This window comes from Ruditapes philippinarum, unplaced genomic scaffold, assembly GCF_026571515.1.
Source record: "Ruditapes philippinarum isolate M1 unplaced genomic scaffold, ASM2657151v2 ctg1325_1_1_1_1, whole genome shotgun sequence".
NCBI classification, from domain to species: domain Eukaryota; kingdom Metazoa; phylum Mollusca; class Bivalvia; order Venerida; family Veneridae; genus Ruditapes; species Ruditapes philippinarum.
Window position 1 is genome coordinate 73490 of NW_026862205.1, and position 25199 is coordinate 98688.

General features: G+C 32.7%; 2 protein-coding genes across 4 annotated transcripts; both read right to left on the reverse strand.

Annotated features, from left to right (window-relative positions):
- Positions 1–11065, reverse strand: LOC132718279 (metallo-beta-lactamase domain-containing protein 1-like). Of its 2 annotated transcripts, none has more exons than XM_060701967.1 (6): positions 10770–11065; positions 7759–7820; positions 6128–6226; positions 3860–4023; positions 1195–1309; positions 1–675 (listed from the first exon to the last, which is right to left on the reverse strand). In XM_060701967.1, exons 2-6 carry the CDS (start codon positions 7808–7810, stop codon positions 398–400), a joined length of 708 nt encoding a protein of 235 aa, XP_060557950.1. In that variant the 5' UTR covers positions 7811–7820; positions 10770–11065; the 3' UTR covers positions 1–397. The 2 variants fall into 2 exon arrangements, with proteins under 2 accessions (XP_060557950.1, XP_060557949.1); XM_060701966.1 differs by lacking the exon at positions 3860–4023 and adding an exon at positions 2793–2956 and having other exon boundaries at positions 4–675; positions 10770–11020.
- Positions 11066–13052: 1987 nt separating this feature from the next.
- On the reverse strand, positions 13053–20126 carry LOC132718278 (WD repeat-containing protein 73-like). 2 transcript variants are annotated; one of them, XM_060701965.1, is made up of 8 exons: positions 19902–20126; positions 18691–18758; positions 18119–18207; positions 17049–17137; positions 16257–16495; positions 15083–15393; positions 13815–13848; positions 13053–13547 (listed from the first exon to the last, which is right to left on the reverse strand). In XM_060701965.1, the coding sequence occupies exons 1-8, from the start codon at positions 19937–19939 to the stop codon at positions 13336–13338; spliced, it is 1080 nt and encodes a 359-aa protein (XP_060557948.1). In that variant the 5' UTR covers positions 19940–20126; the 3' UTR covers positions 13053–13335. The 2 variants fall into 2 exon arrangements, with proteins under 2 accessions (XP_060557948.1, XP_060557947.1); XM_060701964.1 differs by lacking the exon at positions 19902–20126 and adding an exon at positions 19723–19808.
- Between the last annotated feature and the right edge of the window lie 5073 nt (positions 20127–25199).

Consider the following 25199-nt stretch of genomic DNA (forward strand, 5'->3'; position numbering starts at 1 on the left):
AATGTTGGTTTTGTCGTGACACGGCTCATATCATGTTATATAAAAGCTGCCATGTTAATACTTGGAAAAAAAGATATTGGTTTATAAGATAACACTAGCCAACTAAAATCAAAGAAGTGAGTACAATGTTAAGGTTCTTTTAGTTTGTTTTTTCAAACAAGTATATTTTTTGCAATTATCACATCACATTTCACATCACATTCTCAGCATTGCATGGTGTAATTTATCTATGATACACACATAATTCGGGATTGCAGGAGTTAATGAGAAAGATGAATGATTACAAAATACAACACCATGTTAAATGTTCATTTTTTTCAAACAAAACAAGCAACATTCTCTTCCTGTCTTTCACTCTCTTGATAAGTATAGTCTTTTTCAAAGTATTTTCACTTCTTCAATCTTCTTCTATCACAGTATAGTTTGTTTCAGAAAAAGATGACATAGACCCATCCACGCCATCCACTGTAGTAGATTTAAATTCTTGATACATCACCATCTTGAGTTGTGCTTTATACTCATACGGAACTTGAAACATCGGACCGTGCCCAGGTACGATCCAATCTGCGAATCGTAAAATTTCTAATCTGTTCTGTTGTTGAACCTCGGGAAATTCGCTATTTTCCTGCCAGAGAGAGAAATCTTCGAGGTCCTCTAGCCGTTCAAACAAATCACCTGCATAAAATAAAGATAATATATGAAAGTCAAACCTTCACAAATAATGAATTTTAATTTCAATTGCCCTCACACATATGGAATCTTTAACTAGTAAAGGAATCACAGAAAAGGTTTATTCACCCTTCTTACAATGTACATGTATGTTAAAAGTGTCCAAAGAGAAAAACAGGTTTCACTTTGAAATGAATGAAACAGTTTGAATTGGAATTTAAACTTCACATTTCAAGGCCATTCTTGCAGTGTTAACCTATTGACAGGACTATAATTTCAAAATAGATTTTTTAACCTGACATGTACACAAGCAATTGAAACTTTGGGTAAGAACAAGATTTTTCTTGAATTTTTTACACTCTTGAGCACAAGTAACTCTTAAACTCTAGCAATACTGAAGATATATTTGAGAGGTATTTGGGAACACTATCAGTAATCACTAAATGTCTTTAACATTGTAAATCATTATAAAATCTTTAAAAATACAAGTTTACAAGTTTGACAATAATTTATAAAGTAACAAACCAGTGATTGCAACAGTTCCTTTCTTGGTGTTTCTCACGATTACACTAACATCTGAGCCTGTATGACCCGGGGTAGCTATAACTTCTACATCATCGTCTATCTCGTATGGTATGCCCTAAATAACACAATGTTGATACAACAAATTTAGCCATTTGTTTTTCAATAATATCTTCATCATATAATCATATGAGCTGTGTCACGACAAAACCAACATAGTGGGTTTGCGACCAGCATGGATCCAGACCAGCCTGCGCATCCGCGCAGTCTGATCAGGATCCATGCTGTTCGCTTACAAACCCTATTACAAGTAGAGAAACTGATAGCGAACAGCATGGATCCTGATTAGACTGCGGGGAGGCGCAGGCTGGTCTGGATCCATGCTGGTCGCAAACCCACTATGTTGGTTTTGTCATGACGCGGCTCATATAAGGAAATTCAAAATCATTCTCCTCCTAGATAACATGAAGAGTAAATATAGCTGTTGACTATACTAAGATCTTGGTTATCTCTAAATATCAAGATAAACTATTTAACATGTACAATTTATAAGATATTATATCCATAATGCATTGCTAAAAATGCAATACATGTGTAAGTAAATACTGAATACATAAATGCACTAGAAAATATACTTCTGCTCTAAATATTATTTTTCCTTTTTTTAGGATTAGTAAAAGTGGGCCAGTAATGAATATGGAAAAAACAACAACAGCAAAAATAACATCCATCAAGTATGTTATTATTAACTAAATGGTAATAATAATATATTTACAGAAAACAACTAGACAAAAGTAATAATTAATTCATTTCTTCTAACTCAAAGAAAATACTTTGTAATATAAAAGCAAAAGTTGTGAAGGAAAATAAAATTATAACAAAAATTACTTTATGTCAAAAGAAAACGTAAAACAATGTAATTAAAATTTCTGGGTAATGATAATTATACTTTGGCGAAAAAAATCACAACAAAACAACGAAAACGAAAATTGCCATGCAGAAACTTGGAACTTTAAAATTTTTCATAACAGAGGAAAGTATCATAATACAGGGTCTTTCAAATAGAATTTAAAGACCCTGCATAATATTACATTACTTCACAGACTGATATTTTTTCTCATTTTTTATAGTATAAAATATTACAATGATACTGATTTATGAGCACTTGACAGCAAGATTTCAAAATAAACTATCAGTAAAGATGATAAATATACTGTTATATGAAACAATCATCCTACTATAAGGTAAGTTTTAAATGTGATCAATTTCTGTTCAAAATAACAAGATGACTCGCATTCACGACCAAACCAACATAGTGTTTCTACAAGCATGATCAGACCAGCTCGCTCGCGCAGTCTAATCAGGACCATGCGTCCCATCATTTCTTACAGTATTAGCTGGTAAAACACATGGATCCTATCAGTATGCCGATTCGCAGGCTAGTTTGGATCCATGCTGGTCTCAAACCCACTATATTGGTTTTGTCGTGACGGGGCTCATTAATACAGCTGGTTAATACCATTCATGTCTTATAATTAATTAAGCTAAGCTGATGGGTCAAATACGTCAAACTTCAAAGTTATAGAAATATCAAAAGGTACCTTTTGAAACTCATGCTGTATATATAAGTCTCCTTCACAAAGGTCAAAGGATACTATATGTTTAGCTTTGGTAAATAAGTTGATGTTGCCGACATGGTCAGAATGACCGTGTGTACATACTGCATACTGTATTTGATCTGCCGTTACACCATGACGCTTCAAACCTAATAGTAAAAGCACCATATACAGATTGCTATTTATGGCATAATTCTTTTTTAAAAACACATTAACAGCAATGTTTGCTTGACTACAAAACGGCTACGTGACCTAAATCCTGCTATATATCATGATTTGGCACACCCCTTGCTAGTGTCAATCAGACCTATACAACCGATATGATGATTAACCTAAAAACAATAACAAGTAACATGTAGGGTTGTCACTGGACATCACAAATTCGAAAAATATGGTTGATTTAAGACTGTTTCATAATTTATAATATTGATACAATTCAAATCCCATTTCTCCCTGTCATGTGTTTGTCTGGAAAAAAAATCTGTTCTCTCACTGTTTCTTGGCTTACTTGAAACTTACGGTAATTTTTAGAGGTCAGTAAGACATAACAACAAGTTCATTGCCAATATACAATATGCTTTCTTTTAGTCATATAATGTATTATAATGTTGTATTTATGATGATGACTAAAACAGGATAATTTAGGGTGTCTGTTTGACCCTTGAAATGACTCTTTGACGCTTCAAATTTCCAAAAGGCCCAATTTGACCCTCAGAATTTTAAATGGAGGGTCAAATTTTGTTAAAATCATGCGTATTTAACCTTGTAACTTAGTCAAAATGACCCTTGGGATTTCATGGCTAGTGAGAATTGTTTATCACCGTAATGACACTTCTTTTACATTTATTCAAATGGTTTCCACAGTACAAGTAATTAAGTTTAATATATCGCTGAAATTCAGCGCCTGACATATTTTTACAAAATTTTCCATCAATGACAGCTCTTGTAACATGCTCATGCTTTGTAACACAAGAATCATGCACAAATTAATGCAAACTATTCGCTCAAACATACAACATGTAAATCAATAACAACCACAATCCTGTGTCTACCTCGGTAAAACCGTGCCGATGGTAGTGCTGATGTTGGCTTACTTCTCCCGCTACAATACCAACGGCTCTACCAAACAGGTTCAGGTTTCCCACCTTATCGCCGTGCGCTCTTGTGCACACAACATAATGTATATCATTGGGCTCAAGATTATGATTTCTCAGAGCTGTGTGTTAATAGAGTAAAATATGCCTTAACAATATGGCTACCAAGTTTGCAAAATCTTACAAATTATAAATAATTCACTATAAAAAAGAATTTTCATTATCATATTGCATTCATAAGCATACACAGTTTAAAAAATGTAATTGTATCAAAATGATGACCATTTCTGTCATTTTACAGTTAGTATCAAAATTATCTTGAAATTTGTGTGATGATAGGTGGCTTAACTCAAGTATCACTGAGTTGTAAGTTCCGTCAACACCACCACTATAGAATTGCTCAACTAATCATGTGGAAAGAGACCCTGTTGTAGTTTTCACACCATCACTGTTGGTGATTAATAACCCCACCAGCAACTTTGACCTTTTAAAAAATAAGTAGTCTGAAGAAAAATTTGAACTCAATCTATAGTAAATGAAGTATCAACTGTGTAAAAAGAATAATTTCAATTAATTGTAATCACAACCAGGATCTTCATATAAACTTGCTATACACCAAGTTTGATTACAATATCTCATTCCTAACTTAATTTATGTCCTGGAAACCATTTTTCTATTTTTAGTTATGGTGACCATGCCTTTGGCCCCAGAGGGTCCAAATGCAATACCAACCGGGGTCTTCATATAAGCTTGCTATACACTAAGTTTGATTACAATATCTCATTCCTAACTCTAGTTATTGTCCGGAAACCATTTTTCTATTTTAAGTAATGGTCACCTTGACACCAGGGGGTCCAATAACAACCTGAGTCTTCATACAAGCTTGCTATACACCAAGTTTGATTACAATATCTCATTCCTAACTCTAGTTCCTGTCCAGAAAACATTTTTCTTTTTTTATCAATGGTGACCTTGCCCTTGACCCCAGGGGGTCCAAATGCAATACCAACTGGGGTCTTCATACAAGCTTGCTATACACCAAGTTTGGTTACAATATCTTCATTCCTAACTCTAGTTACTGTCCGGAAAACATTTTTTTATATTTAGTAATGGTGACCTTGACCCCAGGGGTCCAAATGCAATACCAACTGGGGTCTTCATATAAGCTGCTATACACCAAATTTGATTACAATATATCATTCCAAACTCTAATTATACTCCGGAAACCATTTTTCTATTTAAAGTAATGGTGACCTTGACACCAGGGGCTCCAAATGCAATACCAACTGGGGTCTTCATATAAGCTTGCTTTACACCAAGTTTGATTACAATATCTAATTCCTAACTCTAGTTATTGTCCGGAAACCATTTTTTAATTTTTAGTAACAGTGACCTTGACCCAAGGGGGTCCAAATGCAATACCAACTGGGGTTTCCAAATAAGATTGCTATATACCAAGTTTGATTCCAAACTCTATTTATCGTCCGGAACCATAAAGTGGACTGACTGACAGACAAGCTGACTCCTATATACCCACCCCATAAACTTTTTGTGGGGGTATAATAAATCACTTAAAAATAACGATGCAGAGTTGATTTAGTCTTCAACATTTACAAACGTAAATTCTAAGTCAAAAAAGGGGCATAATTCTGTCAAAATGCTTGATACAGTTAACTCCTCCTGTCTACAGGTTGGGTCATGATAGTGAACAAATGTGCAAAGTTTCAAAGCCATATGTCAATGGACTTTGAAAATATTGGAGGTATTACAGAAACTTTAACATAAGTGGTTACGCCGAGTCGGCCAACGTCAACGCTCGGGTCACTAGGATAGCTCTCCTTATTCTAATCAAATAGTCAAGCTAGAAAGAGTTGTAAATTAACAAATAATTTAAGTAATAACAATTAAATGTTAAAATATCTAATATTAAATGTTTTTATTAAATAAGAAAAATATTGGTTGTAAATATATTTTAAATTTAGGCAGATTACGAGTTTCTTCTTTCACAATATTAAGGAAAATAGTGCAAAATCCTCACAATTTCAAGCAAAATTGCACTTGTTTTTCACAATCAAGGGGAAAAAGCTGTTCTTGCCTTGAATGAGCAACTTCACACACATTGCAAAGCACTGGCTTGTTCCAGGAACAGGCGTCTAAAAGCTTATAAATTCCTACACATTGGAAAATAAATTCTGTATAAACTAAAAATATTTTAGTAACACAAACCTTCGAGTATAAGCTCTTTATCCCAAGGATTACCAGTATCAACAATTACATTTCTTGGCCCTTTCAGCAAGGTAATAGATCCACATGACCTCTGTTTACCTGAAAGCAGTCAAGTCATATCATAAATCTGTCAATATTGTCTCAAAACAAGAGGGCCAAGATGGCCCTAGATCGCTCCCCTGACCAATCGACTTCATTTGAGATATGTCTTGGACAAGCATCCTGACCAAGTTTGATGACAATTGAGTAAAAAATATGACCTCTAGAGGTTTAACAAGGTTTATCCATATTTGGGCAGTGTGACCTAGTTTTTGACCCCAGGTGACCCATACTCGAACTTGACCTAGAAATCATCAAAACAAAGTTGCAGACTTATTTCCAGGACATTTGGATAACAACCGTAGCCACTAGAGGGTTCACAAGATTTTTCTATTTTTAGCTCCTGTGACCTAGTTTAACATCAGAGATGACCAATGTTCAAAATCCTCCAAGCAATTAGGTAAGCATCCTGAGTCAAAGTTTGAGTCAAAAATTTTACCATTAGAGTATTAACAACTTCAAGATTTTTCCATATTTGGGCAGTGTGACCTAGTTTTTGACCCCAGGTGAACCATAATCGAACTTGACAGATATTTGGATCAAAACAAAAGCCACTAGAGTGTTAAAAAGATTTTTCTATTTTTAGCTCCAGTGAACTAGTTTTTGACCCAGATTCGAACATGACCTAGATTTTATCAGAACACCCTTCCTGACAAATTTCCAGAATATTTGAATCAAAACTGCAGGCAGCCACTAGAGGAGTAACAAGATTTTTCTATTTTTAGCTCCTGTGACCTAGTACTGACTGAAGATGACCCATATTCGAATTTGGCCTGTATTTCATTGAGACTAACATTCTGACATAGTTTGATTATGATCCAGTCAAAACTGTGACTGCTAAAGTATAAACAACTCAATTGTTGACGACACACAACGGCAGACGCCGGACATAGCCCCATCACTATACCTCACCTTGACCACTTCGTGGTCAGGTGAGCTAAAAAAAACAACATGCCAAATATCTAAGCTCTTGGCACTGTAGTTCAACAAAAGAATACTTCAATGTATTTTCCTATAAAAGTTTACATAAACCAAGTGACCCCACTGGGGGTTGGCCAATTTTGTATCCAGGAGCATGAATTAAATAATTTTCATTAAGGACCATAAGGGGTACTACATGCCAAGCATCTAAGCTCTAGGCATTGTAGAGAAGAATTTTAAGATATAATTATAATACAATTGAATATGCAATACAATAGTATACATACCAAGTGCATTGTAGTTTCTGAGAAGAAATTTTTAAAGATTTCATTTTTACAGTCTGTTTTAGATCCTGTGAAAGACTGAAACCATTTTACATTGTAATTTGTATAACCTTTTGTAGAGGACCACCTAAGGATCAATTCTGTGAAATTTGAACAAAATCCATTAAGTGAGAATATGTGTTTAAAGAAATTGTGGACAAGGAGGGACAACTAAAACAGACACAGTGCCATTACAAAAGCTCAAAACAACATACAATTTAATGTAAATAGCCCGAGAAGAAAGTCTAGTAGCTTTACTTTTGAAAATTCTAGTAATAAAAGAAATACCTGGACCTTCCTTGACATTGTACCCATCTTTCAGTACATGAACTTCATACATGGTTGCTTACCTATAAAAAATATATCAAATCAATACATCAAATCAATACATCAAATATGCTTGCTTTAAAATAACCTGTGAGACTTACTAGTAACCCTTAGCTGTTGGTGGCACCTGCTACCCATGTGACCAGTGCAGATCAAGATCTGGCACATCTTTGCCTTGTCTGAGCATCGTGTGCACTGTTCACATTTTAGTTCCTAAATATTTTGAAATCCCTAAAAATAATAAATGGTTTTGTCCAGATTGAAAGATGGCCAATCTCATTTAAGATATAAACTCCAGATTATTAGTCCACAACTCTGCCTCAATGCATTTCAGTTAAACATATTTTACATCAATTGATAATAACTACCATATACTAAATAGTAAAAAATATATTTCATCAGGAAAAGTATATAACTGTGATTTTTTTTTTCAAATTAAGACATATTCAACACAGTCAGACTTTTGAGGCTGAGCTTTGTGCTGTTTATTAACCTTCTTGTTAAGCTTCTTGAATTTTAGAATTGATAAACATTCTATCATTGCTAACTCCAAGTGATCTGGATTTTTGTTTCTGAAGTTTATCAATTGCACTATGCTGTAAATTTGTGCTAAACCCCATTTGCATAAAGTTTTCTTATTTGCTTCATGATGACTTGTACAAAATAATTTACAATGTCTATCAACAATGTTAAATTCCAACCATTTAAATTGTTCTTATCGAGTTTTCCTGAATGTTCTTTTGGTGTTTAGTGTCAGAAAGTCCTAAGTAAAACAGGCTTTTAATTGAGCGGTAATAAATTGCTAGTCAACAGCAAATAGACGACCTAGAATGTTCGATATCGGCGACGTTAGTGCTAATTGGACAACAATTCAAATATGCCCAGAATTTTGACCAATGAAAATTACCAAAACAGTAGTATAATATTTTGAACAAAAACAGTGTTTTCTATTTTTCCCTGCAGAAAATAAAAGATTTTACAAAACATAAAGAAAAGGCATAGATAATGAACAAATAAGCCACCTGCAAAACAGTAATTTAAAATGTCCATTCCTACTAACCCGTGAAATTACAATTTCCACAGTTCAATCTTCATATAAAAGTGTGACAAATCGGCATGTGTACAGAATTACTATTGTTTACAAATTAATGAAAATCATTGTGTACATGTCATCTGCAGTGTATATTGACTTGCGGACAACTTTTAGTTTCACTTCTCGCTATCAGATGCAAACACGAGCGTACCCATCAGTGATTGGCTTAAACTGCTTTAATATGGATAATTTGTCACCCCTACTGTACCTGGGGCTAATTGCTTTGTTGATGCAAAATTCTTGTGTCGGCACTTATTAATTGACAAACAGTAAAGTTTCATGCATGCATTGTCAATTTTTCTTGTCAAGGGTTATAATGCATTAACTGTGGCTGATAAAGTAAACACAAAGCAATGCACAGTCAGTATATATACATAGTAAAGACTATATGCTGTGGAGTTTTCAGGGCTGTTAAAAAGCTGTATGCTACGTTGTTTTTTTTTTTAGAATTAATAATATTCATAATTATTATTACTGGTAATAATGAGGATATTCTGAAGACAACATGGTCATTTCGTTTAAATGGTCTGAAATTAGTAATTATTTACATACAAAAATTGAAATAATTTCCTTTAAATGTGTAACCGTGCAGTGATTTTTCTTTTATTTCAAAAATTGAAATAATTTCCTTTAAATGTGTAACCGTGCAGTGATTTTTCCCCCTGTATTTTACAGTCGAATAAAGGCTGTTTCCCCTAGCCCAAAAAGAGGTATATTTTCACCTAAAAATGCTAATATTTTCCCCTAACATGCCCTGCGCACATTCTTCATGAGAGAAGACAGAAAGCTGTCTCTATAGATAGCCTCTGCTATTAACACCCCAGTTACACTGAGCCATCGGTGACTGATCGGTAGTTTTCTTAGCCAAATTATGGAGTGAACAGATGACAACGTATTGTACACCGATATCACCTATTTTCCACCTATCAACTGCTATTGGGGAAAGATAAGTTTTATCTGTGAAAAATTACCAATTGGGATTTTTTAACATGTTTAAAATTCTTGAATGGTGAAAATTTTTTACAAATAACCAACAGCAACCTATATCACGAGATATGCAAGCTCTTAATCACCGATATCACCGATTGGACCAAGATAACCAAATATGAATCACCAGCCATATCTGACGGAAAGTGTTTAACCACTGATGACTAGCTATCAAACACCGATTAATCAGTGTTTCTCCCGATTTAGCTCCAATTTACAAACGATAAAAACCGATAGTATTTCAGCATTTTTATCACCGATCCAACCCCGTTTAAGTTTGCTTTCTGTCACTGATGGCCGTTTACACAGAAAACCAGAAATAAAAAAAATGACAACCGATCATAACAGCGAGTAAATTTAAAATTAAATGACCGATTGGGGACCGACCGTCTGTGTAACTGGCCTCTAACCATGCATGTAAAACTGGACTCAAAATCAAAGTGAAAAATTTAACTAATAAATTATTGAATTTTCTGATTTCATGCGCTATATTTTCCCCTTCAGAAAGCCACAGGTTGTTTTGAAAATTGGAAAAAAAATCACTGCTGTGGGTCCTAACTTTTGAGTACTTGACATTTATACTGGAAGAATACATAATTTTAGTCAAGACAAAAACAAGGTTTTGTGCTTGTAGTCACTAGTGCTTTAACAAGAGTTTTATTAACATGATTAATGATTTTACATCTGAAAAAACAACTTTCAAATAAATATATACTGTAAAATTTGTAAATTTGTATTGAAAATTGATGCCAAAGTCGTTGCGATACTTAAACAAAAATAGAATTTTTGGATAAAATGGCTACATCCGAATACATGCAACTACAGATTAAAAATTCTATGACACTGTTTGATAATACAAAAATTATAAGGTTATGAAAATTGTTTAACTTACGGTATGATAAAGTTCTGACACTTGTGAAGTTCCGTGTTACTAAAAGCCGAAATTAATTGAAAAACAATAAAGTTCTAGAATCTCCTCCACTTGAAGAGTATTCTACAAAATTCTAGAGTCCGTTATTACGGTATAAATCCGGAATACCGTGGACTTTTCCCGTATGATAAAAGTTGAACACTACTAAATATTTTTGATCTCTCTCTTTACTTTCTTTACCAATAAGCTCAAAATTGACCATGCTATTAGTGAAACTCATTTCCACACTGTCTATAGTCGTTAATTCACAAAATATCTTATCTGAAAATATGTTTTTCAGATTATTGATAATTCTGCACGTAAAGAGTCAACTCGGCCCTATACCAACTCGGCACAGGTGAACTGGGAAAGGGTCAACTCTGCCCATTTAAAAAAAAATATTGAACATATTTACTTTTTCTGATTAAGTTATCACGGCAAACTGTTTTAAATGAAAAATAAAAGATATCTGGTACATCATTATATAATTGTACATTATACTTCTGCAGAATTAAAGTATATTGAGAAGAAATTCATTACGTTTATACTTGCAGATTCGTTGAAAATTAATATAATACAAATGTGTTTCCTTTGATGCTTTTAAAGTAATCTTCAATAAAATATAAAATAAATATGTATTAACTTTTATTATCATAAGCTTCAAATTAGTTGAAGGTGGTCATTTGAATGATTGCATTATTCATAATTATCACCTGATCATTCGGTACCCTTAAAATACACATGGCGATTAATTGGTGATAATAGCAGTCCTTTAATGTCCTTTTCCAATTTCAATAACCAAAATTGTAATAATAATTTAAGAAAACATCTTTCCACGTTTGTGAATAAGTCCATTAATTATGTGGTTCCAATAATATAGAGTGATAAAACAAACCAATGTATAAATAAATTGAAAAGTGGGCCGAATTGACCTGTGCCGAATTGGAATAGGGTCAAGCTGACTCCGGTGCCGAGTTGACCGTGATTAAATCCTGCTTATGACAATGCTTAAATTATGCTCCCCTACAAAAGTAACATACATAGGGTCTCAACTCTATATACATCTGTATATACATACAGATTCTGAAATAGCTACCGACCACCATTGCATTATTGCTCTATACATTCATGGCTTTAAACTTAAGCTTTAATTGAAATTACAGCAGTGGTTAAACACAGCCAATAACAATGATTTTCTAATACCCATGAAAAGTATCAAAGGGCCATATCCCTAAAACCAATAGGTGGATTTGGATGACATTTGTAGTCTTATTTCCATGTTAATATTTTATTACCTCCATCCCTCTTCTAATTTTATCACTTAAGGAAATCAGAGATGTAGATAATCTATGTCTCTGAGAGAAAAAAAGGTCAAAAGCTTAGATATAAACTCACAGTAATGACTCATGCTTTGAACCCGATGGTCTTAAGTCATAAGAGCCTGTCAGTAATCCTTGATCTGAACTTTCCTCACCTCAGCTCAGCTTGTGTAAAGGAAGCTTGAAGGCTGGTAGTTATAAGCAGTAGTTATTAGAAGTGACCTGTTGTGGATATGAAATTTAAAACAGTTATGAGCTGTGAGCAAGGAAGTTCTGTTAAAAGCCATAACCAAGGCTATCCTATCTTGAGGTGTGAGCCACCAATTGGCCTACCTTTAGCTGTAAACCAGACAGTTCTATCATTATAAGTAGCTATAAACCAGACAGGCCAGTCATGAGCAGAGAGCCAGGCAGTCCTGTTATACAGTCCTGTTCTGACTAATGAATAAGACAAGTCAGTCACATATTGTGAGCCACAAGCCGGTCAAGAGTTGTAAATTAGACATGCCACACATAAGCTGTGAATAAGACAACCCAGCCATGTCCTTAGGTAAAGACATGTCAACTGCATAGAATATTTTGTTTTTGCCAATGCTCACCAAGGCAGATTTTGTTGAACAAGGGCTTGTTGGGTAGCTTATGGCTTGTCATTTACAGCAGTGTAAGCCAACTGGCTGTAGTCTAACAAAGTAAGAAATCAGAGGCAAGCACACAAATGGCCTTAACCAGTTTAGCTCCATCTTCATTACATTTTCAATGATATTATAGAGTATAAAGCTATATCTTATTAAATATTCTAATAAAATCTATCAATTGTTAAATTATATTTGTTCCATAATCTTATGATTTAAAAACTATATAGGGCATTAAAAGTCAGTGCCTTGTGAAGTACATGTAGGTTATTACTGGTTTGGTAGATCTACTTCCAAGATATGACAAAAACGTATTAAATGATTTTTAACCTTTTTTATTACACTTAACATATCAATATATTGTTTGTTGGAAATTAACCCATAATCTGCTGGAGGGAAAAGCAATATGCATTTGCCACCAGTATATTACTGAATTACACATTCAAAAACCAACACAATTAAAAAATCAAAACTTTATCAGCTTCTTCAGTTGTCAATGGCAATGACTAAAACCTGCCAAGGATGTTGCTTTTGGTACGCCACACATATGTGTAATGTAGAGATTTCTACAGTTAATAGTTCTTACAATAAACACATTCAGATTGGGTTATATTGCCATGCATGAAGAGAGCTGTCTGTTGCTGATGAAATAATCAAATCTTGTTGCCACGGATACCACATATGCTTAACAACACATACAGAATCAGACTGGTCCTCTGAGTTTCTTTTATGTCCTTCATGTACAAAGACTGGTTCTAGATTTTTATCTTTTAATGGACTGTTATAAATGTACACCATTCCATCTAAACCTGAAAAAAGGTTTGGATTTAAAATTTAAGGTTACCTCCCTTTGACTGTAATACAAATACTTGGTCAATATCATAAATACAATTTTCATTCTAAATGGGAAATACTTAAAAATTCTGTATTTATAGAATTAAGCTATTTATAGATGGTGCAAAAGTATTATTTTAAACCATGACAATATTTTGCTTGAACCAAATGATAATAAAATATGGACAACACTTTAAAATGCTTGTCTGAGATATACTTTTGTCAAGAATGATCAAGATTACCTGATATTGAAAATCTGCTGCCATCTGGACTTCCCTGAACAATAATTAAACAAACAGTAAAACATATAGTTTAAGCATTCTCCATTATTAACATTATGCAAAAATAAATCTGAAATAGTCATTACATGTTCTTGAAAATAAATGTGCAACATTTCTTTTTATATTATTAAAAGAAAGCACAATCTGAGGCCACCAATGACTCAGGGTTTAAGTTTCAGTCAGGCTGCAAACAATTTATCTCAGCCTGTGACACATATATTGAAAGATTCTTTAATAAAACAGGTTGCATTTGTGAATAATGCTATGCCACTGCATTAATACAACATTAAACAGTAGTGTAGAAACAGAAGATTTTTTTTTGTTTCTATACAATTGAACTTTGCCATAATACAGTTGAGTCTAGTGAATTTGGTGGTCAAGGTCATATTTCTAACGGCCTAAATTTCATGACTGTACATCAAAGGACAAAACAGTACATCGCTTTGTCAAAATCTAGGCCAGCTGATATCAAAGTTCATTTTACATCTTAATCAGTGCACATGGTTCAAATTTCATAGCTGTACATCAAAGGACAAGAAAGTAGGTCAGATGTCAAAATCTAGGTCAGCTGATATTAAAATTCAATTTAACATCTCAAACTGTGCACACGCCACACAGTCCAAATTTTATGGCTGTAAATCAAAGGACAAGACAGTAGGTCACTGTCCCCTTGAGCAGGGCAAAATTTGACCCAAGGATTTAATTTAAACAATCTTGATACAAGTCATTCAGATAATGTTTCATGTCAAATATCTAAGCTGTAGCTTTCTCCTATTCAGAAAACATTTGTTTTAGATTCTGTTTTTACTATATGTACTTAGTGAAAATCTATGATCCCCCCCCAAAGCCGTGTATCTTTAGACAAAAAGATTTCATGCAAAATATCTAACCTCTAGTCTTTGTTAATTCAGAGAAGATGATTTTTTTGAAGTTTTTACTATATACATGCATGCAAAGGAAACCCCCCCAAACCCCCATCCCCGGGCAGGGCCAATTATGCATATATGACACCAGGGACAAAATTTGAAAAGCTTCGGTAGAGGGACTATAGATAATATATACCAAATGTCAAAGCTCAAAGCCTTGTACCTTCATTGTACCTTCAGACAAGAAGAGTTTCACATGCAAATGAGCACACACGCACACACAGGGGAATCGCTATACGCCACTGCATCACAGAAGCTGGGGTGGCATAAAAATCAAAAGTAGTAAATATAAACTGAATGTACCTGTACAAAAAAATGATTTCCTTTCCCCTTTGGAGAATCACATGTCTTTCTTACACATTTTTCTCTAAAATCAGAATCCAGAACAACTACATCACCATGAGTTGAAGCTAAAATAATAGAATCTGATTGGTCATTTAATTTTGTTGCTGTCCAATCTACTTGCTTCTTGTTTACTACTTTATGAGAACAGTTGACCTTTACTTTTTCACATCTAAGGTCACATGTATAGATATCGCCTGTACTAGTGCAACACATTAGGACACTGGCTGTTCTGTGAAATATGCTTGATACCTGATCAGATTGATCATCTCCTGTGACAAAAAAACAACAAGCATATTATTTGTTAAAAAGGCTTTCCATTGGTTATTCTGGATCAGAATAAACAGTTATAAAGCAAACTACCATACCTATGAAACAACATATAACCTGTCAAAAGTCTTTATAATATTATTAATACTACTGATCTTTGATTGAAATAAATTATCATAGGAGCAGCAGCAGTGTATGTAGATAACTGATAATAAATAAATTGTATAAACATCATGACTGTCTGATGAAAACTGATATTAATGATACACATCCATGGCCGAGTGGTTAAGGTATTTTACTTCAAATTGCTTGTCCCTCACCACTGTGGGTTCAAGTCCAACCATGGACTTTGCATCTTTTCATGTGAAGAACCTTAGTAAAATTCAGCTAGCTTATGGAACAACCATGGTTCAACTTAGGTGCCTGTTCATTCCTGAAATAATGCATGGAAGGGCACCTGAGGTCTTCCTTCACCATAAAAGGTGGAAAGTCGTCATATGACATATTATTTAACTGTGTTGGTGCAACTAAAACCCAACCAAAAAAAAGAAAACACAGTAATATACATGTACATGTATGTAGAAGCCTTTCTGTAAGGAACAGAAAAATCAAGCCTGGTTAGGTAGTCTCTCTGGAAACATGAATATTGGCACAATTGCAGTAAGTAATGGAAATAAATCTTCATGATTTTATTGAAAATATAGGCTGCTTAAAAATAGCAGAAATACTGTATTGTTCTTCTTGACATTTCACTTTCAGATTATTAATCAGCATCACCCATTCATGTGACTGTGATAATATTTCATTCAATTACTAAAGTCAATGATATGATAAAATATTTCATTAAGTTTTCTTAAGAACTTACCTGAAAAATCCCTTATTTTTTCAAATCGTTCAGTATCCAGCACAGTGATGTTATTTAAAGAAGAACCAAAGACAATGCTGTTATCATTGAGGTTGTTGGTATGTACAGATATCTGTGTAGGATGACACGTAGAGTTTACAGCGGAGATAGATTTCTCCTCTGTCATCAAATCAGTATCACAGTCTCCCATCTTCCATACACTAACAGTTGTCTCCCCTGTAGTGGCTGTCATACAATACCTGAATTTATAATATAATGTTATGTTATTATATGTATATAATATAAATAAATTAATTAATATATTATATACACCTACATTTATTATGTTATATGTACAAAATTGTTCTACATGTACAAATACAACCTAATGGAACTCAGTAAGTGAAGGACAATAGTTCTCAAATAGGATGCAAAGTATGATGTAGAATTTGCAAAAAATCAAATTTCATTAACATCAATTTAATTAAACCCTTAACCTGTTGAATTAGCTGTTGAATTAGCTGTTGATGAAATGCAGGGCTTTCATTTTCATCTAAAGAAACAGATGTGCTTACTATTCAATAATATCGATTTTTCAGGATATAAAAATGAAAATTTAAAGTTAGTCAGCCAACAGTAAAGACCTTGTCAGACTGTACAGATGTTTATAGTGATGGCAAATGCTAGTAACATTTGTTTCCAGCAAAGTGAGGTTTAATATAAGAACAAGGAAAGATAAAGGGAGAAAACACATATAATCTAAAGAAGACTGACTGCATAAATGTATAATAAAATAGATATCATCACTGTCACCTTGTATCAGGTATATGTTTGATATCATTGATTGGAGATTTACAAAACCCTCCTGTCAGAACTCTAAAATCTCTGTCCTTCTTCAGCTTCTATAACAAAATATAAATACGCAATGTATGAAAAATGCAAGTATACATAGAATAATAACATATTAATAGTAGTTATTTATTATAAAAATATAAAATTGGTCCTTGTAGAGTAAGACTTAATGTCAAGTAAAACACATCATGAAACAATGTCATAATTTGCATGTCAACCTCAGTTGTAAATGTAATAACAAATATATATGGCTGCACTAATTTGCCCAATTAAATGCCAGTTTGCTATAAACAGGCTAGTGAAAATGCCCGATTGGGCTTATGTCATAAAAAATCATATTTCTAGAAAAGAAACATAAATATTTCTTTTAAACTTTGTTTGTTTATTGAGAAAAATATTTGACAAACAGAAAGAAAAATATTTAGCTACTGTCACTTTTGTGAGATTTATTTCCCTTTTTTATGTTGTTCAACACATAATTTTTGAAGTCCTTAAACGTATGTTACATATGCAAAGTGTAAAACAAAATAGGTTAAATAACTTCTTTAAACTCAAATTCCTTGCGCCAAACCTGTCAGCATACATTTCATTCAGTTTTCAGAGGAAACTTCAAAGTATAATGTTCAGTTTCAATGTCAATTTTAATATAAATGCCAGAAACAGAATATTTAATCCAAATATATAGAATAAAGGTATTGGCGCAATAATCTAGAGCAAAATGAAGTTGTTGGACGCATTTCTTTTTAGAATTTTACAATATAATTTTTATTAACTTCAAATATTTAGTTTCTAGAAAATGGGAAAAGGGAAATAATTCTAAGGAAAAATGATAACCAAAATATTTTGATTTTGATTTGTATCATATATCAATGCTTAATAAACAAAACAAGTGAGAAAGAAACGTATTAATTATTTTTCTAGAAATATGATATTTTTATGTCAAAGCCCGATCGGGCATTTTCACCAGCCTGATAAATTGTCCAACTTTGTCCAACTTTCTCATGTTATTTGAACTACATATGTATACTTACCCCATCTTCCTCAGATTGTAACATCTTATCAGGTAGAGCCAGCTCTAGTATCTCATTCTTGTTCCCAGTTGATGTGCCAACACACAAACCTAAAACATGCATAATTTAATCATCATACAAAATATTTGATTTGACAGTCAAACTATTTTCACAAACCTAAAACATGCATCATTTAATCATCATACAAAATATTTGATTTGACAGTCAAACTATTTTCATCTTAAGTTAAGAAGAACTATAATTATTTCATTCAATGTAGTTCTGAATGATGCCCAAAAATTTTGAAAATTTGACATCAAACGTCACCATCATTTAAAGGTCATGGTCATTATTCAGGTTTTTGCTGAGGTGTTATTTGCTTAAGAGGTATAATTTAATGTGAACAAATAATTTAGGAAGAAATAGAACTGTTATTTTAAAGAGGTAATTGGTCTACTGAGGGTAAATCTGCTGAGGTTACACTGTAGTAACATCAATAATAATCCTAATAAAATAACAGTTAGTTTTCAGGGTACAGAACTCACTTTAATTTTACATAATTCAAAATCTTTTTTTAAAAGCATTTTACTTACTTTTCCTGCTCACCCAATCCATTGCTGTTACACATTGTTGCATATCATAAATGGACAAGTTTTTGTACCTGTTTATGAAAATACAAGCAAACTATGTCATATTTGTACGTGTATACATCAACATCAGATAATAATAACAATAAATAAGTCTGTGCAGAGAATACTAAATAGGCTACTAATAAAACTTTTAAATACAGTGAGTGGATTCAACCATAAAATATGGCAGGAAATGAAAGCGATTTGACTAGAACCAGGCCTGCCTGCACATCCAATTTATATCTGACCAGGCTTGTTATTTAAAAATGAGAAACATTAACAATAAAGGGCTAATTATCAAAAAAATGGTTATTGACATCATGCAGTATATATATAGAAAGACCAAAAATCCCAGTCTGGCTTAAAAAATTTTCTCACTCTGTGACATTTGGCACAGGCAACAAGGGGCTGTGTCACTGTATTAATCCTGCTTCATTTGAAGTATTCACTCTTTCCATAAGAAAAGTTATGATACAGAACTGTTCACTACCTAGACCTATCACTGAAGGTGATTAATACATGTACCTGGCCCACCAGCAACTTTGATTTCTTGACAGATAAGTGATGTGAGAAAAATTTGAAGTAAGATTACATGTATGATGTAATCTACTAGTCAAAATATATTGACGTGCCAAAGCTTGATTCTGAGATATTTTCGTTCTAGAGCAGAATCTCGCTTTAGAGATATTTAGAGGCGAGATATTGCCCTGACACGAAAATAGCACAATTAATATCTCGTCGTGCAGTACAATTAGTAGGACTGCAAAATAATTAACTGACAGCAACTTGAAGCTCTGATGCCAGTGGGACAATAATAATTTCATGCCCCCTTAAGCAAAAGTGACCCCTTTTGACACTAAATTAAAAATTTTATCAACATTCTTTGATTCTTTTTTGAATAAACCACATCTTGGATTAGAAGGAAGCAAACCCCTTTTTTCCAAAACAATATCCCCCTTGGACAGTTTGTCTGAAATATGGACATTTTTTTAATACCTCCCCGCCCCCCACCTCTTCCAAAAGAAAGAGATGCGAATAATTTCTGGAATAGCCCATGGCCATGGCATTTGTGGAACGAGTCAGTATAGGGCCGACTTGAAATTCTATGTAAAACCGTTGTCGGAACTCTGTGTATCTAATGTCATTGCATAATAATAATAGTAGTGATTAAATACTTCTTTATTGACTCAAATATCCAATCATCATAGTCCATGACTGATGTTTAAATGTTTTTTTTCCCGAAATACTGTCGATGTCTTCCATTCACTGGTCAAACAATTTAGAATGTATTCTAAAAATATAAATCAGTGAGACCCCAAAAGTGTTCTTTAATTCTGATACAGAAATTGTGTACGGTACAGTACTCATAATTTTATGTGTACATATATTTTCTATTTTGGAAAACAAATACAAAAAGGGGGAAATGACTGATATGTTCAAACAATCATGTTCTTGTTTTTATTTTTTTATTGTTCGATTAACATGGGACAAAAAAAATAAAAATAAAACAAACTCCAATCCGGTTGGGTTCGGGCGCTAACTATGGCACAGTAATTCAGTAATTCGACTGGGCTTTCAATCAGTACAGAGATCTCTGTCGGCTCATTGAATGTTCACAAAATATGTGTTTGATGGTATAAAACATTTATCCTTTGTCAGAAATGAATTCTAAGTCCATTTCCATTACACTATATACAAATATGTCTATCTTAGTATATAGTGTAATGGGAATGTATTTTAGGATAAATGTTTAATACCATCAAATACTATTTTGTGAACATTCAATAAGCCGTACCCATTTGTGTGCCACCACACACACATTTTTAGCAATTATTTTTTTTTTTATATATATATATATTTTAGCTTTTTAATTTATTATTCATTATTTTGAAACTTTTGATATTTTTTGATAAACTATAACACAGATATCTCAATAACTATATATAACGATCGTAGGTACGAAAAGTTAAAAATATAACAGAAAGAGAAAAATAACTTTAGATTTTCTATGTAACGGTCGATATTTACATTTGAATTTTGACGTTACGTCATGTGACTTTCATCATCATGTGACGTCTGCGAAGGCAGTGATTACAATCTGCAAAGGGAGGTAATGACATGATGCAATCAGAACATCTTTGCATTTATTCATAATAACCTCAGGTTTAATACAGATTAAAAGTAGTTCTTCCACATGGTTTTACATGTAGATGTAATCAGAGGTTGTAAAAAATTTTATTATGTATGACAACTCAACTCAACTCTTTTATTTCATAATCAAAGGCCTCCGGCCCAAAATATATATTGGAAATATTGCAGTATTTATGATTGGAAAGCATCCAGGCTGGTCTGGTCAACACTGCTGCAAGACGTTGTTTCCCAGACCAGCCTGGATGCTTTCCAATCAGCTCTGGCCAGCCAACATATATAATACTAATCACGGAGTTGTTTTTACTCTTTTAATAGAAACTGTAAATAGGGAAACTTTTTATTTTTATTTTGGAAAACAGTCAGTCCTGCCTGCTGCGTATGTATATACAGTTTTTATCCGATTGCGAGTATACTCCTTGCGGAGTGATGCAATTACTTGAGATATTGATGATGATGATATATCAAACAATAAAGTAGCATTTGAATCAGGTTATTTCAATATAATATCAGTTTGTATGACATATATTTCAACATAATAGCAGTATCTACGACATTGTCTATTAATTTCAATATAATAGCAGTGTTTATTATAACACTGTCCATCAACCGCAACATAATAGCAGTATTTATGACATTGTCTACTTACTTCAATATATTTATAGCAGTATTTATGACATTGTCTATTAACTTCAATACAATAGCAGTATTTATGACAATAGCACTATTTATGACATTGTCTATTAACATAATTCAATATAATAAAAGCATCCATGACACTGTCTATTAACTTCAATAAAAGCAGTATTTATGATATTTTCTACTAAATTTAACACAATAGTAGTATTTATGACATTGCCTATTAACTTGAATTAACTGACAATGTATATATTTGACATGCAAAGGAATTTTTTTTCGATATTAAGTACTATAGGCTAATAAACTCAACCTTTAAACATAAAGTAATTTATTGCTGTGAGTTGTTGACTAACTTTATTCAAATATGTCGAGAAAAAGACCATCTAAATTAAGTAAATTCACAGATATTAAAGTAAACAATACATTATTTATATACATTGTACTTGTAATTATGGTTGTAGAAACCGAAATACATAGTAAACCTGTTGACAATAATTAAGATTTGGTTATAATTGTACATAAGTGGGCATATGCATGTTTTAGTCAAATAAAGTTACTGATAATAACCGAGATGTTCCGATTGCGTTATTGGCTAGCGAAATTATAGTTAACGCCCGAACCCTTCCCGAGATTTTGCAGAGTAGAGCTGTCATTTTGTGTAAGTATATTCCTATTTTACTTGTTCGTGACAACATTAAATTTTATTTTGTTACGTTAACTTCAGTTTTAATTTACTATTTTCCAAATATTTCCTATAACAAAACATATATTTAGCTATAGTTTATAAGAAAAATATGTGCCGGGATCTAGGCACTGTGAAATGTTTCCTTTACTCCTATAATAATTGGTTGGAAATGTAGCTACAGTCATTGTCCTAATGTAAGATTTCCAAGGCGACGATATATGCAAGTTATAATTCATAATCTGCACTAGTTGATAATTCCCAATCCATAATTGATACAGTAGAACTAGAAGAATTATGATTATTGTCCAACTAATTGTGTAAAATACAAAACAACATTGTTTTTGTTGACCACCATTACCTTACTCAAACAAGAAATCTGAACTACCTGATACCCTACTCAAGGACACAATATCATCAAAATTCTTTCTTTTCTAGGAGCATACGTCTTTGGAATAGCCTTCCTCTAACTGTTCAGTCTAGTCCCAGTTTAAACATCTTTACTGAGAGGCTTGACCCATTCTATAAATTCTAAATTGCACACTTTTTAATAGTCTTGTAGAACTTTTATTCTTTTAACTTTTTAATTTGCATTTAGATAATTTCTTTTATTAACAGTTCCCTGACAACATGCCTGCTAGTCATAATCAGAATTGATTGTTAAGCAGTATAATGTAGATGTACTGCGTGACGAGATATTGTGCTATTTTCGTGTCTTGGCAATATCTCGTAAAAGCAAGATTCTGAATCAAGCTTTAGCATGTCAATATATTTTGACTGGGGAGGGGAGGCGGGCCTTTTGTCCACAATGTCATTTTTAGATGGGGGGGGGGGCATTTAGATTTACCCTTGTCTGTCCATCCGTCCATTCTCTTTTGTGTCACACATAGCTGTGTGATGATTTATTCAGTATTTGTAGAGATATTGTTGAGTGAAATAGTACATATATTTGCTTTTGTAATGAAAAAGAATATATTTCTATTTTCAACAGAATATATCCATATAGAGCTACATGTATATTTTATTGTGACATTTAATGATATCCATGTCAACCTTGATATAGCGGTCATTTTAGCTTAGTCCCCTTGCTGACGGCTATAGGCAGGTTAGACAGTACTTAATACTGCCCTTATTTAGCAGAAGCAAATTTATACTATTAATGCAATATACTTACTCTAAAGTTTAGAATATTTTTATGTTTTCCCAGCTATATGGGGGTGCACACATCTGACAAATCTATTGTGAACAGTAGTGCACTGTGAAGCTATAATGGTAAAATTTTGTTTATACCAGGACATTAGCTTGGTAAACATACTTTTGCAGAGTTCCGGATAACAACTATTATTTAGTATTAAAACACTTACCATATTTTCACTTTTGCTGTATTTATATTTATATATTCATATTGACAATACTATGATACATAACATATAATGTAATTATTTTCCTTATTTTCCCATTTATAATAATATTATTGTCTAAAAGCTACCAAACAATAGAGATTTGTATCGCGGTCATTCTTATTTTCATGTCACTAAACAATAAGTACATTTATAATACTAGTCATTTTAGATTTTTCTTCCCAATAAACCTAAATTAATAACATTTGAACTGTTAACGTTGATGTTTAATTGATTATCTGGATTTTACTTCCTCTTTACTGAATTAAAAGATGTATACAATTTTCCAACTGGAAGGCATTATGGTTAAATAAAACCACTAAATCTGCTGACATTGGAATAAGTAAGGTAAATGCACTAGCATAATGTTCAAAAAGATATCTTCCAGGCACTTGTCATTATTTATAAGCCTTCGGTCCTAGAGAATATCTATGTATTAAAGAATGCTGATTGACATAAACAGCTCTGGTAATGGTATCATTGAAGTATCTACTGTTTAATATTTACTGCTCATAACCACCTTGCCTATATTTGAATTTGCCTCCACAGTAAAAAAAAATGTTCTGTCAATAAAGGCAGTGTTTTTTGATTACCTGATTTGTACTTCATATTATTTTTACAATGTTGATATATTATTATCCTTTAGCGCCTGACCAATAAAGAAAAGATTAAATGCAAATTCTTCTAACCATAATCTCAATTTTACAGATTTTGAATGCTGTTACAATGTAGGATGTCCATGAAAGGTGTTTGGTAACTGATAAATTATTTGCATCAATTGAAGTTATCTTAAGTAATTTCTCTAATATACAGGTTTTGATTTACCTTGTTTTATCATTGAAATTTACAGTCTTTAAGGTTATAAAAACATTCATTATGATAAGGCAAAGCAGTGTGTGGATACTGGTTGGGGAGATAACTTCGGCTGGTTGATAAACTCGGCTTTTTATAATTAAATCGAGTTATCGGAATTTTTAATCTAATCAAGCTCACCATCTCATACTATCGCTGGAATTCGACAATATCTGGAAATTTTGTCAAGTTTGGTAAGATATTTAAAAAATAACACAGACTTTAACCTGTTTGTTTACAAAACATGCCTATAAAAAGTACAGGAATCCCATTGTTGTGCGCATGTGCAGCAGATGCTCATTTTGAGGCCCGCACAGGGGTACTTTTGTAAATTGACCGACTACCGGTAAAGCAATGCATTTTGTAGATGAAATTCAGACTCACTTTTGTCTTGCTAACTCAGAAAAAAGGCTGATTACACAATTGTAATCTTTAAGTGGAATGGATTGAAAGACTGATTTTTATATGTTATTGTGTAGGTTGAATACTACTAAATTAATTTCTTCTTCACTCTGTTAAGCTAAGCAAAAATAAATTTGATTTTAATTCTTTAACTACATATTTCGTTATACGTTAATAAATGATAATGCATGTGTTTTTACGTAAAAATGATTTATATGTTACATAGTACGTTGCATATAAATATCGTGTGATCATAGATATTCATTATACTAACGTATTGCTCAATATTTTGGTAACAAATATTTTTTTATTTGACATATATGATCAGCAAAGAAATAATAAAATGTCTA

Excerpts from the sequence above, each read along its gene's own strand:
- LOC132718279 (XM_060701967.1), bottom strand. The coding sequence starts at position 7,810 with ATGTATGAAGTTCATGTACTGAAAGATGGGTACAATGTCAAGGAAGGT. Across the intron at positions 4,024-6,127 it reads TAAAGAGCTTATACTCGAAG|CTCTGAGAAATCATAATCTT; the intron begins GTTTGTGTTACT and ends ATTAACACACAG. Across the intron at positions 676-1,194 it reads AGGAACTGTTGCAATCACTG|GTGATTTGTTTGAACGGCTA; the intron begins GTTTGTTACTTT and ends TATTTTATGCAG.
- LOC132718278 (XM_060701964.1), bottom strand. The coding sequence starts at position 19,793 with ATGCCATGGCCATGGGCTATTCCAGAAATTATTCGCATCTCTTTCTTT. Across the intron at positions 17,138-18,118 it reads TACAATCTGAGGAAGATGGG|AAGCTGAAGAAGGACAGAGA; the intron begins GTAAGTATACAT and ends ATTTTGTTATAG. Across the intron at positions 13,849-15,082 it reads GAAATCATTTTTTTGTACAG|GGAAGTCCAGATGGCAGCAG; the intron begins GTACATTCAGTT and ends ATTATTGTTCAG.